This window comes from Mesoplodon mirus (genome assembly GCF_964341445.2).
Source record: "Mesoplodon mirus genome assembly, chromosome: 7".
NCBI lineage: Eukaryota > Metazoa > Chordata > Mammalia > Artiodactyla > Ziphiidae > Mesoplodon > Mesoplodon mirus.
This window is the reverse complement of record NC_138983.1, coordinates 84,919,281-84,938,094: the sequence shown is the minus strand read 5'-3', so window position 1 is coordinate 84,938,094 and position 18,814 is coordinate 84,919,281. Positions and strand designations below refer to the sequence as shown.

The following is an 18,814-nucleotide window of genomic DNA, read 5'->3' as shown; positions in this document are numbered from 1 at the left end:
ATATTATTGGGCACTTAAAAAGAAAAAAAGAGCTATCAAGCCATGAAAAGACTTGGAAGAAATGAAAATGCATATTACTAAATAAAAAAAACTAATCTGAAAAGTTGTATGATTCCAACTACATGATATCCTGGAAAAGGCAAAAACTATGGCGACGGTAAAAAGATCTGTGGTTGCCAGGGGCTGCGGGGGGGCTGGGAGGGAGCACAGAGGATTTTCAGGGCAGTGAAACTATTCTTTTTTTGGGGGGGGATAGGTTCTTTTATTTGGAATAAAAATGTCCAGTTTTGAAAAGAAAAGACGTTATCTTAAAAACTTAAGTCCTCAAACCACAGGTTTCCCCATGACGAGTTGAATTCCTGAACACTGCAGAGGGATTACTGGAGATGTTGATTACTTAAGGCACTAATAGGAAGGCACTGAAGAACAGCAGGGCCAGGCTTCAATCAGACAAACATGCGCTGCCATGGAGGAATTGCATAGGCTGGCTCTGAAGTTGGCTTCTCCTTTGCTTCTTTTTATTTTGTTAAACTTGTAGCTTTACTTTCCTCAGTTTCTAGAATATCAGTTTCTAGATATTTGGGTTTATGGGTTATCATCATTTTGCTTTATTACCACGTCCCTGATCTGTAACTTCACCCACCCCACTTCCCCTCTATGGACTCCACAGGTGGCTTTTAATGAATTCTGCGTACTTTCTATTACTGTGTAGTTACAGAGTGACCTGAGAAGTGAAACTCATAAATCGAGTTGACCTAATACCAGGGCTTTGTGCACAGAATCCACCAATCTGCTCAGAGATGGCCTGATCTGAACCACATCCCCCGCCGTGCTCCCTGGCTTCTGCTTAGGGCAGTAGATTTGGGATCAAAGGCACCTTCAGGACTGGACCATCTTCCCGGTGGAGCATTGTGATTTACAGGGCCTCTGGGTCCTCCCCGGGGTGGGCCTCATTATTGGTGGACCTGCTGGTCTCAGGACTTAATGAAGCTCAGGTTGTTGATGTCTCATCGCAGAAAGAATTCAGTGAGAGACAAAGTGATAGGTAAGACGTGGACTTATTTAGAGAGAAACACACTCCACAGACAGAGCGTGGGCCATCTCAGAAGGCGAGAAAGGCCAGGGCAGGGAAACGATTCTGTATGATATTATAATGGTGGATACATGTCATCACACATTTGTCCAAGTCCAAACCCATAGGATGTACAACACCAAGAGTGACCCCTACACAGCACTGTAAATCAACTACACTCCAATAAAATTAAAATGAAAAAGAGTGAACCCTAATATAAACCATGGACTTTGGGTGATTAGGATGTGTCAATGTAGGTTCATCAGTCCTGACAACTGTACCTCTCTGGTGCTGATGCTGATAAATGGGGGAGGCTGTGTATGAGTGGGGACAGGGGGTACCTGGGAAATCTCTGTATCATCCTCTCAATTTTGCCATGAACATAAAACTGCTCTAAAAAACGTCTCTACTCTATATATGTATATATATGGTTACTTCTGAGAGAGAAGATTTAGCATAATTTCGATTTTTCCTTTTGCCACTGTCACGTCTCATTTTTCTCCAGTAATCACGTCTCACTTGTGTACTTTTTTCCAGGAACACTGCTTCTCAAGTGGTGAAGCAAAGTGAAGTCTGGAGAAGGGAACACTTGGCCACATACCTAAGAAGCCTCCCTCAATAGATGTCCCATCGTGATCAGATTCAACGCAATATTTCAGTCATGTAACTATGTGAGAAAAGAGTTTCAATCACCTTTGTCGGAGCTGGAGAACTGGATCCCCACCTCGTGGAGGAGATGCTCCGTTTCCTCCAGCCAGGACAGTGACAGGCGCAAGATGTCCAGTGCCACCTTCTGGAGCCCTGAGACAGGTGGGCTCACCTGCAGGTGCTGTAGGAGGTCGACCTCCTTCTTCAGCTCATTGCTAGAGCAAGACATTGTCATGCACGCCTGGAAAGAGATGAGGTCGTGAGGAGCCCGGGCACCATCGCCAGAAATACCACCTGACGGTTGTGACCCACACAGAGCAGTGTTCTTGACAGGCCCGTGAAGCAGGCAGAGCCGTATGTTGGCCGCCCTGTGACGGCCCAGTTTTACTTCCCTTTTTCGGGGGGCGGAAGGAAGGAGGCAGCTTTTATTTCACGTGCACTCTAACTGGGACTCTGGATGGACAAATAGACCCTTTGTTTAGGTATAGGCAATTCCAAAGCCAAATTGCCAAGGACGATTTGGCTGAAAGGAGAAGCAAATTTGGTTACAGAATTCCTGCTGAGATCAACACACAAGCTGGTCATAAAGTGCGGTTTCCTGATTTGAAAGAGTGCTGACAAGCCAACATTTGCCCAGACTCCCCAAATAGTAGCTGCATATTTCCAGAGAAAGCAGAAGCAGCTGCCTGATGTGATAAGCTGGATCCCTGCGTGGGGGCCATGAAGTGGGGGCTCTGCCAGACCCTCTGGTCCAATAAGGGTAAGAGCAGCCTTCCACTGCTGGGACAGAAAAGAAAACTGCAAAAAAAGAGCAGAATGTTTCTTTGGTTTCTCTGGAAATAACACGGGGCTGTTTTTTTTCCCCCGGGGTCTGGGGCCTCCCAAAGGCAGTACTTGGAGTGTGTCGGGCAGCTTCTCCTTGGCCACACCAAGTTCACCTGGGAGGCATTTCTGGAGGTCCTTTGTTTTCTGATCTCAAACAGATTTCTCCAACAAGAGAAAAGGTGGACTAAAAGCAGAGCTGGACAATTTCCTGAACAAGGAGCACAGAAATGAGACACAGGGGACATTTGAGGAATGGAGAAGGGGGCACCTGGCAACTGTCTAAGGATGTCTTCAGCTTCTTGATGTTCTGGGTGATTTCCTCCTCTTTGCAGCTGCTGAGCTGGGTCTCCTTCTGCAGGGTCCACTTTTGCTGCCAAACGTTGCTATTGTCCTCTGTGACCCTGCTGCTCTTTTCTGGTAACTGGTGAGAAAAAGAAAAAAAAAAGATTTAAAATGCAGGGTGGGGCTTCCCTGGTGGCGCGGTGGTTGGGAGTCTGCCTGCCGATGCAGGGGATGCGGGTTCAAGCCCTGGTCGGGGAAGATCCCACATGCCACGGAGCAACTGGGCCTGTGAGCCACAACTACTGAGCCTGCGCGTCTGGAGCGTGTGCTCCGCAACAAGAGAGGCCGCGATAGTGAGAGGCCCGCGCACCGCGATGAAGGGTGGTCCCTGCTCGCCGCGACTGGAGAAAGCCCTCGCACAGAAACGAAGACCCAACCCAGCAAAAATTAATTAATTAATTAATTAAAATGCAGGGTGGCTCTGGGGGGAGGGGACCTGGAGGGCTTCAGCTTAAGCTTGGAGGAGGGAGGTCCTGGTGTGTTTTGGGGTTGGCTCTGGAGCGTGGATATTGGCTCTGTCACCGGGGCATGTTTCCCAGGATCAGAGATGGTGTTTTAAGAGCCAAAGGCCTGTCATGTGGCCACGAGTGTGTTCTAGATTCTTCTGCATTCTGGGAGGGATTCATCACGCTGAGCCTGATGCTGTGGGCTCCTAAAAAGGAGGTCGTCCGAGAGAAGCCCGTGGTGTGATCTTGTGACCCGCGCGCTGACACCCAGGATTGGAGAGGATAAACGGAAGGATAATAAGGCATCGTTACAGCCAGAGGCCCACCCTCACTGCCATCTGCCACTTCAGGAGGAACGAGCGAGCGAGGACGCACCGTCCATGCTGAGGCCGCCCCTTTCCTCGCGGGGCTAACGGAGGTTCACCGTGCGGGTCTGCCGACCAGACACAGCCCTGGGTGGTTTAATTTGATTTTCACAGAAACACTGCAAGGGAGTTTAACTGGCTTTTACTTGAAAAGCCAGGAAATCCCAGAAAATCAAAACAAATCTTTATGGTGTAGCAACAGTGTGAAAATTATGTGCCACCAACAAAAAACAGGAACATATGCTCCCAGTGTCTGGAGCCCCGGGTCCCTGAAGGAGAAAGTGGGGAAGAGAGACGAGCCTGCTGATTGGAGACGGGTTTGTCCTGGACCGGTTTCACGCGTCCGCAGGTGGCCTTGAGGACCTGACCTCTGAAAAGCTCCAGCTGCAGCACAAAGAAAGGGAAGGGGATGAGGTGAGGGGCGCAGCTGCAGCGGCAAGGCTGGGGGAGGCGCCTCCATCGCTGGGTCTGGGAGAAATCGGTGAGAAGGCTCTGCACGCCTTTAGTGGTCATTATGGGTAATTAACACCTTCACCTCTCACCGGAAGGGGCAGTGCCCACACAACAGAGGGGGACAGCAGGTTTTAATGACTTTTCAGGTGTGCCCGCCTAACCTAGCCGACGCACACGGTCAGCACACACACGTCTCGGGCTCTCGGAAGAGCCACTTGCTGCCAATTATCCAGTGGGAAGTCCAGGGCCGGGAGCGCTCTTCCGTAATTGCTACGTTGGCACCAGGCTGTGAGATAAACATTGAGGCTGTCAGCCCGGGTAACTCGTGTCATCAGCAAGGGCTCCTGGGGAGAGAAGGAGGAGCTGCCTGCTGCCGTTTTGTGCCTTAGACCTTGTGTCCTGAAGACGACGTCTCCTGTACTCCTCTCCAGGTCCCCGGAGCCTGGTGCAGCGCCTGGCACACAGCAGGCACTCAATAAACGTTCATCGAATGCTTAGAACAGAAACACCTGTCAAGTCAGATGTTCAAAGTCCTCTCCTTCAGTTCAGCCAGTTTTTACTGAGTGACTCCCTGATGCTGGTGTCTTCATATTACGGATGATGAAACAACGCAGTTAAATTAAGTCAGGGCTTCTAGAATGACGAGTTCAAGATGCCCCAGGCTCATGAGACTTGAACGGCAAAGAAGCCCAAGTTTCTCTGGAAATTTCCCAACGTGATGGCCCTTGGCCTGGGTTTTTGGCTCACTGGCAAAATGTGGTCATGAAAGGCTCTAAAACAGAGCCCTGAAGGACCACAAGGGCCACAGAATCAATGAGAACGTGAACAGGTCCTAAGACACAGGAGTCTGCTGCACACCAGGGAGCTCTGGGAAGCCAAGTAGAGGAATTGTGACTCTCCTAAGGACACCTCTGCAGTCATCCTGCCAGAAGCCAGCTGGGTGATTGGAGGGACTCTGGGTCGTCTGCTGGTTTCATGGCCAAGGGAGGGTCCTAGCTCACCCGAGGAAGAGGTTATGCAGAGGGCCCTGTGGGCAATGGCCCGTGTTATCACCAGAGGCGCCCTACAGGACTGCTTGGTGGGGGGTGGGGGTGGGGAGGGACAGGTCCTGCTGGATGGTGGGCTGAGTCTTGTGGTCACTGGCCTGGGGAAGGGCAGGACCTCAGGCCGGGAGCGGGCTGTGGAGACAAGGGGGTGAAGCAGCAAGGCCCAGGCAGCGCAGAGAAGCCTTGTTCGTCCTTTCTCTCTCGAGTCTAGACCTGGAGGAATCTCAGTGTCTCTGAGGGTCTTCCTGGATGACCCCTGGCCAGAGCCATGACCAGGCGCTCGGCAAGTGGCGCAGATCATGCCCTCAAGGCGGGTGTTCGCCGTGGGTGCAGAGTGCCAGCAAGGTGAGGGGTAGCCCAGGTGCACGGAGGGAAGCCCAGGCTGGCGGGCTCTCTGCCTTGCTAAGGGGTCGGCACCCTGCAGGAGAAAGGACACCGGGGGTGATGGTGTGGAAGTTGGTTGAAGAGGCTTTCAAACCTGCCTGAGGGTCAGCATCATCATTTAACTTGTGGGTGCCTCTGAAGTTCAGCGCGTGGGACAAATTCCGGTCACACTGATGGTTCAGGCTTGGATGCTACCAAACTCAAGGGCTTTGGGAGCTGGGCTGGGTGGGACGGAGGGCTCCTTTAAGGATCGTGGTTCTTAACCTTTTTTGGTGGTTTACAAATCCTTCTGAGCATCCAATGAGTGACGAGGTGGACTCACTCTCCCAGAAAAAGAAAAGCACAAACACATACACGCAAAACGTTCTTGGTCCCCCTGGAGCCGTGGCTGCCAGGAGAGGATGCCTTGTGGAGGGGCCCAAGATGGGCTGCCCTCGGTGGGCTGTGTTCTGGAGGGCCAGTGCCCCGTCTTGGGTTCTCGTTTGCTCTCCCTTAGCCTTTGGTGAAGGCTCGTTTGCATGTTCTGGCCCTCATGTCTGTGCCACGTGTCAGAGGAAGGGCCACTGGGCCATCTTGGGTCAGAGCCCTGGGAAATGGCCCTCTCCCCACCCTGCCCACCTCCACCTGGCATAAGCTGTGGTATTCTGGGTTTTACTTTATTAAGAAAAGTGGCAGGACTTCCCTGGCGCTCCAGTGGTTAAGACTCCATGCAGCCACTGCAGGGGGCACGGGTTCTATCCCTGGTCGGGGAACTAAAATCCTGCAAGCCACGCGGTTCGGCCAAACAAAACAAACAAACAAACAAACAGAAATGTGGCAATTCCCTGGGGACACTGACTGTAGCATCTCTTTGGGGGCCCAGAGGAAGAAAGATCGCTCTAAATGTCAGGACAAAAAATGTGAAGGAGAAAGTGCTAGAAACACCACCGAGGTCAAGAGCTCAAACCCTTCCCAAGAGGGAACCGCACAGCTGGTTCACTGGGGTGGGCCTTGAGCTGGGACTGGCTGCTTGGTCAGGGTCTCAGGCAACAGCAAACACTGGAGTGGGCAGCTTCCCAGAAGGAAAAGCCTCTTTAGTGAAATCCACGGGGACGCGGAAGCCGCACAAAGCCCTGCCCCTGAGATAAGCGGGTGAACTAAGCCAGGCCGTCTTCCTCCTCATTCATCCCTGCCGGCCGCTTGGGTGCGGGATTCCGTGGAGAGCACGGGCCCGTGAAGGGGCTCTGCAGCACGCCTACCTGACCGACTGCCCTTTCCAAATTGGCTTTAATGAGGTTTTCTCTGTTCCTCATTTCTTTCAGCTGAAGCAATTTCCTTCTGGAATCCTCCCGAAGCTTCTCTTCCACCTGAAAGGAGGATGAAAGCGTGGGCTTGCTGCTAATGTGATCATCATGCCCTCTGGGGAAACTCTTCTGGGGGGGTGCTAATGGCAGTGGGGGAGTCCCTGAGGGGTAGGGACAGCTGCAGCCCAGCAGCAGGGGTCACAGGCATGCACAGGGTGGAGGCAAACTCACAGGGAGTTGCCCCCTACGGGAAAGGGCCGAGCTCTGCACCCGGGGCTCAACTATGTTCTACCGCACACTCCCATCCCAGCTCGGTCCCTAACAAGCCGTACGACACTCGGAAAGTTACTTCACTGCTCCGTGACTCAGTGTCCTCATCTGTCAAATGGGGATGATGATACTAGTATCACTGCATAGAGTCATTGTGGGGATTCGATGTTTGGAATAGTGCTTAAGGGCTCTGTGAGTGTGTTAAGTACTGTTGTAACCTATGAAAGGGGGACGGGAATGTCCGCCGTACAGTCTCGTTCTAATAACTCGTGATGGGTACTTGGAAATGTTATGATTGGGTTTATTATCATAACTGTTTGTCGTTACCACTTTGAGCACACTCACTGGTGGTAACCTCTCTGGAGGCTTGCCAAAGCAATGTCTATTAAGAACTGCAGCCTGCAAAGGAAGGCGTTTAAAGTGGAGAAGCTTGCCTACTTTTCCCCCCTTGCTTGGGTAACAGTCAACGCACGGTAAGCTTGGGAGTGCTCCACGCTACCCTTGGCTGGCCAGTGTAGGCCTCGCAGCTGCTCAATTCTTGGATGCACCTGCTGAGCCCTGGGCTCTGGCACTAACAGGAAATGAGGCAAACACTCGTAAATAAATGGAAAGTTTTTGTGCTGAAACAAATTCACAGGCTGTGTTTTTAGGGATCTGAAGAGGGGGATCACAGGGATGTTATAAAAGACCCAGAAAAGCCCTTAAGAGCTTTCTTCTGAGTAGTGTGGCCCAGTGGAAGAGCCTCTACCCAGCTCCGTTACCTTGGAAAAGTCATCTAAGCTCTCTGGGCCTTAGTTTTCTCCCCGGTCTAAACATGCTCTGACTTCTATTTCAGCAGCCTGTTTCATATGCTGCAAAAGCCAAGTCCAGCCTTGGACTCTGCCCCTGTTTGTGTTCTGCATGAACAGCCCCCGTTCCTGTCCCCAAGCCTCAGAGTCACCTTCAGCAGCCGCCCTGCTCCCTCTCTCACACTCGGGGGTCTCACGCCTGTCCTCCAACCCCTCTCAAATGCAAGCTGGACTGTGACAACTGGCCTCCTCGCCTCAAGTTTAGTTTCTTCCAGTGCAATCTTAACGGTACTGTGAGAGTTACCCTGCTATAAGGCAGCTCTGTCCACCAGAACTTTCTGCAACGGTACAGGTACTCTGAGCGAGGCTGTGTTGTCTAATACGGCAGCCACCAGCCACATCTGGGGATCGAGCACTCGAAATGGGGCTGGTGTGGCGGAGGAACTGAATTAAAATTTTATTTAATTTTCATTAATTTCAGTGTAAACAGTAGCATGTGGCTGTTTGCTATGCCAGGGTAACTGAAGTCAGACAAACCTGGAGTCAGACAAAACCGACTGTGCCATTGGGCTAGTTACTTTACTAGTAACTAGTAGCCTTGACTTTCTCATCTGTAAAATGGAGAGGATGATTTCTAGATCACAGCGCTGTTGTAAAGATTAAGAGGTGAAAAGTTCAGGGTAACGCCTAGTATGTGAGAAATTGTAACTATCATTTTCACACTAATTACTGTCCACGAATGTCATTGCATCAGTCACTTGTTCAGGAGGCTTAGTAGCTCCCCACTGCCTGTGTGGTACAGAGCCCAAGCGCCTGAACTAAGGCAAAACACCAAGCCAGAGATTCAAGAAGCCCCTACGAACTCTGTACGAGGTAAATAAAACTGGATCCACACCTAGATAAACCATAATAAAACTGCTGGAAATCAAGGAAAAAGACAATCTTAAAAGCAACTGGAGAAAAAGACAGATTATGCAAAGGTACAACAGTTAGGCTTACAGATGACTTCTAAATAGAAATAATAGGAGCCACAAGACAATAGTGACATATCTAATGCTGTATCTAATGTGCTGAAAGAAAAGAGTTGCCATTGTAGAATTCAATACGCAGTCAAATGTGTTTTAAGAATGAAGGTTAAATATACATCTCCAGACAGACACACAGGCACATTTGAGAATTTGTCATCAGCAGAGCCACAATGAGGGAAAACATTAAAGGGTATTCTTCAGACACAAGAAAAATGAACCCAGGTGGGTGATCAGAGATGCAGAAAAGACAAGCAACAGTAAGGGTAATGTGTGGATATATTACTGACTATAGAAAAACACTAATAATGTCTTGTGGGGTTTTAACTATCAAGAGGAGTTTAGAAAATGACAGTAATGGCTTATAAATCTGGAGGGGGTAAGTGAAGTTAAGGTGTTTGAAACTCATTGCACTGTCAAGGAGAAGGGCATCATTATCAACTACTATTGCCTCTTGGTAAGTTAAGAATGCAGGGCTTCCCTGGTGGCGCAGCGGTTGAGAGTCTGCCTGCCGATGCAGGGGACATGGGTTCGTGTCCTGGTCCAGGAGGATCCCACATGCCGCAGAGCGGCTGGGCCTGTGAGCCATGGCCACTGAGCCTGTGCGTCCACAGCCTGTGCTCCACAACGGAAGAGGCCATAACAGTGAGAGGCCCGCGTACCGAAAAAAAAAAAAAAGAATGCACTTTATAGTCTTCAGGATGACTACTAAGAGAATAGTAGAAGAGTGAAAAACTTAATTAATGTGTGATTTTGGTGAGTCAAGGATGAATGCTATTGTCTTACTATGACTAAAAGAATAGTAAAAAAGTGAAATATTTCCAAGCTAATAGAGGGGGAAAGTGGAATAAGAGAAAACCATCCACTCAGAAGGAGGCAAGAAAGGAGAGAAAAAGGAACATACCACAGATGGTACATCTGGTATTGAGCAAGAAGGTAGATTTAAACCCCAGTACACGAGTAATTACATAATATAAATGGACTAAAAGTCAAAGATGGTCAAACTGTATTTTGTAAAAATGATACGCTATTTGAAGGCATATGTCTAAAACTTAAGACAAAAATTGACAGAGAACGTATGAAAAAGATAAGGTATGAAAACTCTAACCAACAGAAAGCCAGTGGTGAAGCTAAATGACAAAGGAGACGTTAAGGGAGAAACACTACTGGAGATGAAAAGGGACATTTCATGATGATCTAAAGTTTTGCTCTACAGGAAGTATTAGGATTCTAAATTTATATGCACCTAGTAACACAGCCTCAAAATATATAAAGCAAACATCGTTCATATTAAAAGAAGAAACACACAAATTACAAACATGTTGAGATTTTTAAAAACATTCTCAATGATGGAACAAAAAGACAAAAAAAATCAATATGAGAATTTAAGTTGGAACAACATCATTGGCAAACTTGATTTAATGGATCAATTCTTTCTTAGATAATTTCACAATTAAGATTTGAAGGCAGTCTAGGGTAGCGGTTACACACAGGAGCTTTGGAGTCAGGCAGACCTGGATTCAAGTTCTGCCACAACTACTTTATGCAAGTGAACTTGGATAACTTCCTTCACCTCTGTGAGCCTCAGTTTTCCCGACTGTAAAGTGGGGATAATACCAGTATAGACCGCATGGGGTCATTGTGAGGATGAACAGAGATGATGCAGGTGGAGTGCTGGCCCCAGAGTGGTTCCCAGGCCGACCTGTCCCTGCCATACCTTGCTCTTTTCCCGCAGCGTCATAGAGATCAGGCTCTGCTCGGTACTGCTCCTTTTCAGCTCCACCCTGAGCTTCCTCATTTCTTTTTCCATGTCATGGATTTGCTGAAAGAGTTCCAACAACAGGGAAGTCAACTTCACAACTCATTTCATCCGGTTCATTAAGGCAGAAACCTAGTCTGGGATTCGCTTCATTCCTTCCCTTGGGGGACAATTCCAGGTATTTGAGGCAAAGTAGACTTTCTTTCAACGGATGAAATGAAAGGGCTGGGTGAGGGAAAATTTGAGTTTCTTTTGAAGATCAGCATGGATCCTGGATTAAACAGTACAAGATACCTATCCACTCATTAGAATCTCTTTCCTTGGGGTATATTTTTGAGTTCAATCTAAATAAGGGCTGTTTGGAAGACACAATGGGCACAGTTTGGAAGATAAGAATAATGACATTTTTCTTTTTTCTCATTTGAGGCAGAGAAGTGTGCTCCTGCCAGAGAGAAGAACACACGTCTCCTCCCCCTGTCCCAGGCACCGGGCTTCCCAACGGATGGAAAACGTATGCCTGGTGATGTGCACGAGGGTTCGGGCCGGTACAGGGGGTGAACATTTACATTGAGTGGCCATCTTTTCATTGTATTCATTTTTATGTTCACCTTCCATACAAGGCCAGTGATACATTTGCTTTTTATTTTGTTTTTAAGAATTGTTGTAAAATTGAATGTATTTAAGCAAAAATACTTCAAGAAGAGTTGTGTTAATAACAGTGCTCAGGGCTGTGATAAAACTTGTGACAGTGGATCATGAAAGTCTGGGCATCACAAGTCCAGGGGTAGGGACCACGGTGAATTTCTAGCAGCATATGGTGGCCACCTCCCGTCCCTTTCCCCAGGGGAAACCTGATGAGGGGCCTTGAGCCAACTGCCCAGAAAATCTGGGGAGAGTGTGTTTTCCATGGTCTTTTCACCCATCTCTTTGAGGCTAGCAAATCAAAGCATTAACACACAAACACCCAGAAAGCCCCAGAGCTTGTGCTAGCTAATGGGCCAAGGAACCCCTCCAAAACCCTCAAGGCCCCAATCTAGGCTTTCAGTGGACACCTAGGGGTCAGGAGGTTCAACGCACGGTTTTGCAGAGTTTTAACTCTTTCTCTTGGGCTTCCCACTTCTCCTTCTGGGCATCTTCCTTCTGTAACTCTTCTTTCAGCACTGAGCACTGTGGAGAAAAAGGACAAGGCCACGGGGGCTTGGCTGGGGGTCCCAAGTAATTGTGTTCACGCCCAGGAGTGTTTCCTGCTGTATAACGCAATCACACCTCTGAATTCTGAGAGGTGAGACCATTTGTGTGATGGGAGCACGGGATCCTGCAGTCGTTCCCAGTTCACCCCTCTCATGAGTTCTGAGGAATAGAGCGTCTAAATTCCTCTTCAAAAGCCAGCAAACTTCACTGCAGGGGAAATCCAGCTTTGTAGAGTCTGGGGACTTAGGGTGCAGGAATTGGGATGTTTTCACGCTGTGAACGGTGAGGGTGGAGGGGGCCGAGGCAGTGAGCTGGGGTCCATCTTAGGGCTCTTGTGCAGGTTGCATCTCAAAGACACAACTGCCCCGACTGGTGTGGAGGGGTAAACGGAGCTGTCTTGCCTGAGGGCGGCTTGGCAACAGGCATTAAGGGCGTAAGCATGGATGTGCCTTCTTTTGACCCAGCAATTCCCACTTTAGGAATGTACCTTAAGGACAATGACTGGAGAAATAAGTAAATCTGTAGTTTCAAGGATGCTCTTCACAGAATTGTCAGTAACAGTGGAAGAAAAAAAAAAAAAGAGGAAACAACCCAAGTGTTGTTTAGAACAGCAGACCACTTTATAACACTGGGTACATCCAGGAGAAAGTATGTAGCTTTTAAGACGAATGATAAGAGCGTTGATTTATTAGAATGGAAAAATAATAAGTATTTAAAAATTTAAAAAATGTGCATAGTATAAATTCACTATAAAATGATTGATTGATTGATTTCTAGGCAATATATAGAAACAAGACTGGAAGAACATACATGAAAATATTAACACTGATTTCTCAAGGTAGCATTTCCTCTCCTCTCTTTTTATTTTTTCTTCTCAATGTCATCTACTTATTTTTCTAAAATTAACACACATGATATATGTCATTAAAAAAAAGGCATCTCAAATGTTCACAAGAGCAGTATCCTTGGTGGTGACGAGCCCTTGTGCTATTGGCCAGCACAGTCTAGAGGAGAAGGGACCTCATTCCAAGGTCAACGAGGAAGGGGAAATGGGGACATAAATCATCCAAATGCACTTCAGGAGGTAGAAGAGCCAAGCAGGTGCTGTCTTTGCAGATTCCTTCTACTTAGCACCAGCTCTGCATCCCCTTCCCGTCCCCAAAACACACACACACACACACACACACACACACACCCCACATTAAACAGCTATAGCACATGCCTGGGAAGACACTCTGCTTGGGAGAAACGAATGCAGAGGGCTTGGCCAGGCAGCCAACCCAGGGCAGAGGCAGAAGAGCACAACTAAAACCAGCCTCCCACTTCTTGGAAAACGATTTTGTCATCCCCATTTCACACATGGGGAAATGGAGGCCAAATAAGTTACAATAAAAGAAAGCTCTGGGATGGGACCCTGGTCTGTCTGATCCCAAAGCTCATGCAGTGCCTTTCACCAGCTCCAAACTGGATATGGTACCACGTACCAGGTATTACTTATTGTGCCTTTTCCTTGGAACCTCAAGATCTGTTCTCACCCCACCCCCATGCAGACCTAGCTATCGGGTAGCCTCTGGGAATCTCTGAGTTGCCACCTGAGATGAAAGCTTTGAGGTTTTACCTTGACTCACAGAAACAGGCACATCATGCAAATACTGAGAAATCTTATCCTATAGAGTCAGGATTCTAAAGTTAGCATTGAAGGCAAGATTTGCAAATAGTCAAAGTTACATGTAAAAAGCTCTTTGCTTGCCTACCACGTCCATCTTCCATAGAGACATTCTACACACTAAAGTCTAAGGAAGGAATGAGCGTCTGCATGTTTGCATCTGGATCTTCAGACGTTCTGCTGTGAAGACAGTTATGAGAACCAGCGGTGCTGGGGCCACGATGCAGCCGTGTGGTCATCCGTGCTCACAGAGAGATCGTATTCTGTTTAATGTTAAACTTTGCAATGGCAGTATATGCTCATAGGTGTGTTTGTTGCTGGGATTAAACAAACTCATTTATAATAGGGGTTAGAAAATGTTTGCTGGATTTGAAAATCTATTATGCTTATTCTGAGCCACATACATGCTGTCCTTTGAAAGGCTTCAGAGAACTTGGCCACCTGCCCAGCAGCTACCCTCCCTGTGTCCTTGGGCACTGGCCTCATCTCACCACCGTGTGTCATGTGACTCCACTGTGTCTGCTTTTTGCAGCTACAATTTGCTGATGACCCGACACTCACTCTGGAGCTGAGGGCTTCAAGCTGGTGATCCTTTTCTTTGTTCTCACTTTTCAGTTGATTCACCTCCTGTTGTAATTGTTGAACTTGACCATCCTTTACTAACGCGTCTCTTTGCAAAGATGACACCATCTCTGTAAAAGAACCAAACCAAACCAAAACAAAAGACTCATGGAGGTCAAAGAGGCAGGAAGGATTATTGGCAACACCATGGCTGTCAGCCAATGTTCGGAAAAGACCTTCCAAGCCCAGGCCACCACCGCTGCCCGCCTACAATTGGGGAGGCTTTTTCCAAGGGTCCCAGAGCAGGAATGGGAATGAGAGCGAAGTCCATGGAACAGGGTTTGAGGCTTCAGTGAGAATGAGGGGCAGTCAGCACCAGCGAGAGGAGAAGCCTTTGGGGGCCTCTTGTGGGCACAGGCCAGGCAAAGCTGGGAGGAGAGGCCACACCATGGGCCTGGGGAACAAAGGCCCAGCACAGGGAAGGTCCAGGAATTCTTCTCCAGAGGCCAGGAGACGGGCGTGTGGCAGAGGGCACTGCTGGACACTATTGATGGGGTGGGTGGTTGGTTTCTCAGTCCTCTGAGTTTGGACCCCTCTCTACCACTTATTAGCTTCGTGGTCTTGGACAAGCTATTTCACCTCCCACTGTCTGTCCCACACAGAGTTATTGTAAGGGTCAAATGAGACGGTATGCCCCAAGAACACAAAGTGGCTAAATTATGTTTGTTACATGGCGCCTATTATTTTTCTCGGCAGCCAGCTTCCAAAATGGCCCCAATGATCCCTACCACCTAGAATTCATGCCTTGTGTAGCCCCTCCCACCGTGAATAGGGCTGCCATGGGTCACCAATATGATACTGTGGAAATGACGGACTGTTTCCTCTCAGGCTGGGTCATAAAAGACACTGTGGCCTCCTCTTTGCTCTCTCTCCAATCACTCACTCTGGGGGAAGCCAACTGCTGTGTCGTGACGACACTCAAGCAGCCCTAGAGAGAAGCATGTGTGCTGAGGGACTAAGGCCTCCAGCCAATAGCCACATGAGCAGCCATTCTGAAGGGGGATCCTCCGGCTCCCCCCGAGGCTTTAGATGACATGACTGATGCCCCAGCCGACATCTTGCCTGCAACTCATGAGAACTAAGTCACCCCCCGCTCAAATTCCTGAACTACAGAAACTGGAGGAGATAATAAATATTGGTTGGGGTTTTATCCATTACATTTTGGGGTAACTTGTTATGCAGCAATAGATAACTCCTCCATTACTGTAGTATCATTTTTTTAACATCTTTATTGGAGTATAATTGCTTTACAATGGTGTTTTAGTTTCTGCTTTATAACCAAGTGAATCAGTTATGCATATACATATCTCCCCATATCTCTTCCCTCTTGCATTGTAGTATCATTTTGAATAAAAGTGGGAAGAAGGGTGCATAAATGCAGTGGTATTGGGTTATCTCCTACGGTTCTTTTCTTGAAAGAACATCAGGCCCAGTTTTAGTGGTAGGTATCAATCAAGAATGTCTATGAAATAAAGCACAAAATGCTCCAGAATTTCATTTTAAAAATGAGCTTTGCCTCCAGGACAGAGTTCAGTTACTTGGAAATCCCTCTGGGGCTTGCCACACTTTGAGTGGGTCCAGCCCATCTCAAGCGTTATCCCAACCCAGGCCTGTCCGACTCCCTGATCGGAGAAGGTGGGATCTGAGACAGGCTTGATGCTTGGATGAGGTTTCACTGGCCGACATACGGGAGGAAGGTGAGGACCAGCGAGTTCATCCTTCCATTCCTGGTGCCCAGAACAGCACCTAGCCTGGGGGAGGTGCTCAGAAAATATCTGAGGACATCCCAAGTGAGGGAGGAGCATAAGCAGAGACCTGGGGGCAGCAGGGGGTGGGTGTGGGTGTGATTAAGTTGAAGAGTGAGGCAGAAGAAAAGCACAGATTCATACAGAGATGGGGATTCACGTGCGACTCAATGCTATGCCTGGCTTCTACAGCTGTGGGCATGTTTCCTGCTACGCACTGGCTGCTTTCAGAGTGATGTGCCCCTGCGAGGCTCACTGCCTCCTCCCTGTCACCTGCTTCTCTCTCTCCCCTCGTCTGTGAGTGGCCCCAACCTCTTCAGGTCTCTAGACATGTCAGTTTCTGCTTAAAAACCTCCACTGGATTCCCAACACCCTTGGAATAAAAACCCAGACCCCCCCGACCCTGCCCAGCCCCACAATCCCTTGTTCACTCCACGCAGGCTCGCTTGCCCTTGGCTTGTCCTTGCCCACCTGAAACAGGTCCTCTCTAAAAGAAGGACATAGCGGTGGAGGATACAACATGAACTGGTTAGAATCGGCTAGGTCCAAGGGGGCGTAAGATTCGACTTCCAGGGGAACTGGAGCCCCATTACAGGCTCATTGTAACACATGAGCGAAATGACACACCCATCAGCACCAGGACTGTTCCGAGGCTGACCATAAAGGTCAAAAAGTGGGTGGTGGGGCTTCCCTGGTGGCGCGGTGGTTGAGAGTCCGCCTGCCGATGCAGGGGACACGGGTTCGTGCCCCGGTCCGGGAATATCCCACATGCCGCGTAGCGGCTGGGCCCGTGAGCCATGGCTGCTGAGCCTGCATGTCCGGAGCCTGTGCTCCGCAATGGGAGAGGCCACAACTGTGAGAGGCCCGCGTACAGGAAAAAAAAAAAAAAAAAGTGGGTGTTGGCCCAATTCCTGGAAATCCCCGCCCCTTCCCCAAAATATTAGAGTTATCCCAATCCTCCCACTCATTAGCCTATAAAATTACCCAGCCCATAAAAACTAACTGCCCCATATTTGGGGGTCTCTAGCCTTCTGAAATGGCCCACACTCTGTGGAGTGTGTTTCTCTCTAAAGAAACCCACTTCTTACTTTGTCTCTCACTGAATTCTTTCTGCGATGAGACATAAAGAACCTGAGCTTTAGTAAGTCCCGAGACCAGATGCATGATCTCGATTAAAAGATAGTGGGTTCTGACTGGGTTCGAGTCCCAGCCCACGGGTTCAAGTCCCACCTGAGTTCCATGGTTGCACACCCACTAAGCTGGTCCCCCTTGGCCTCCCCCCTTGAAGCGCTGGCCACCACGACACACAGTTTATTTTCTCCACAGCAGCACTGCTCTCTGAAGTGGGCTTGTTTATTCATCCCTTTACTTTTATTGTCTGTCAACCCCTCCCGAATCTGTGAGTACAGGAATCTGACTGTCTTTTTTGGCTCTCCCTCCCCGGAGCCTGGAACGGGGCCTGACACCTAGTAGGAGCTCAAGAAACATGTGGAAGCAATGAAGGAATCCAGGGAATCAAAGCTCAGCCACAGCTGTGCGTTGGCTGCCCCTCTCCCAACCCAAGCCCTTTATCAGGGAACCACCTCTGATCTAATTAGAAAATGGTTTCCCTTGGGCCCAGGTGCACTCGGCTGAAATGGGTGAGACCATGGGTGCCTTAAAGGAGTGACCCCAGTTTGTCCACGCTCTAGTTTGCACTCACGCTGCTTTGTGGAACCACCCAAGCCACAAGGCGACCTGTGTTCTCCCTGGTGGGGCCAGTGCTCAGGAGACCTTGTAGCCAAGAGATACCATTCTCTCAAATATTTACCAGGCCCTGCCCTCGGAACTGGGTGGCAAGAAACCTCCACTGAGGGAGAACTCTAATGCACCGACACGGGTGATCCCTGAGGCTGCACCCAGGTCACGGGCACAGGTGCGCTGGTTGACTGGTGATGTCTGCAGGGGGAGGGCAGAAGCTCTGGGGCCTGAATGCAGAAGGGCCTCACCTGACGTGATGGCGGTCTCCCTCCTTAAGTTCTCGGCCTCGTGCTTCAGGGAGGTGATTTCTAAGTTTCTCTCAGACAGGGTCTGGCACAGCACCTGGTTGTAGCCTTGCTGTAGGGCACTGATCTGTGGAAGGAGGCAACACACAGTCAGAGGGGGCCAGCCAGGCCTGCAGGACACGCCGGTACTTCTCCAACGTTGGGCAAAGAGTCGGGTTGATCTTGGATCGAGGTGTTGGGGAAACCAAGGTTTTCCGTTGTCACTAGTGGAAGGGGCAGGAGGGGGCCTGTTCCTTCAGTGACCACCATGTCATCGGTCCTCGAGACACGGACCTTATCTTTGTGGCCACCCAGGGGCTCGGGTGCTGCTGTCTTCCTATGACCTGTGGGTTTTCAGCCATAAATAGACCAGCTGTTGGTTCCAGATCATCCAGCACTGACTGGATGCACAGCAAAGTTCAAGAGCCGGGAGCAGGTTATGAAATGAATTCCCTCTAATGAGAATAGAGGGTAGTTTATACCTCACAGAACACTCCAGAGTTTACAGAGCCCGTTCACACATGCTACACTGATACTCGTCACAGCGTTGCTGAAGGCTGACGTTCCCATTAATGTGCCCATTTTGCAAGGGAGCCAGGTTGAGACTCAGAGAGGCGAGGCCCCCTGCTTGGGATCACGCGGCTGGTCAGACATGGAGTCTGATTCAAACCCAGTCTTTAGTTGCCTGGTTCCTCCTTCCCAGGTGGCTCTAGGAATGAGCGTGAGAAGTTGGAGGCTGTAAAGCAAGGCATGGACTCGGGAGCCGGACTGTGGCCTTCAAGTCCTGTCTCTGCCAGTTAACGGGCTTTGGGAACACAAGGAGGACACCATGTACTGTTTCCTTTTGTTCAGTCTGTATGC

At 49.2% G+C, this 18,814-nt stretch overlaps 2 protein-coding genes across 2 annotated transcripts in view; both read right to left on the bottom strand.

Moving 5' to 3' along the window:
* Window positions 1-18,814, bottom strand: part of LOC309808023 (forkhead-associated domain-containing protein 1-like) — a gene marked incomplete at both ends in the record, with an annotated part of 321,911 nt that overhangs the window by 22,166 nt on the left and 280,931 nt on the right. The gene's annotated exons all lie outside the window — the stretch shown is intronic.
* LOC309808024 (forkhead-associated domain-containing protein 1-like) overlaps window positions 1-18,814 on the bottom strand; it is a gene marked incomplete at both ends in the record, with an annotated part of 92,078 nt that overhangs the window by 13,962 nt on the left and 59,302 nt on the right. Inside the window, 8 exons of the mRNA XM_082628038.1 lie at window positions 1,761-1,961; window positions 2,814-2,966; window positions 3,999-4,082; window positions 6,820-6,927; window positions 10,665-10,769; window positions 11,784-11,873; window positions 14,125-14,255; window positions 17,918-18,041. Of these exons, the coding sequence (XP_082484164.1) occupies window positions 1,761-1,961; window positions 2,814-2,966; window positions 3,999-4,082; window positions 6,820-6,927; window positions 10,665-10,769; window positions 11,784-11,873; window positions 14,125-14,255; window positions 17,918-18,041 (996 nt within the window). The remainder of the gene's footprint in view (window positions 1-1,760; window positions 1,962-2,813; window positions 2,967-3,998; window positions 4,083-6,819; window positions 6,928-10,664; window positions 10,770-11,783; window positions 11,874-14,124; window positions 14,256-17,917; window positions 18,042-18,814) is intronic.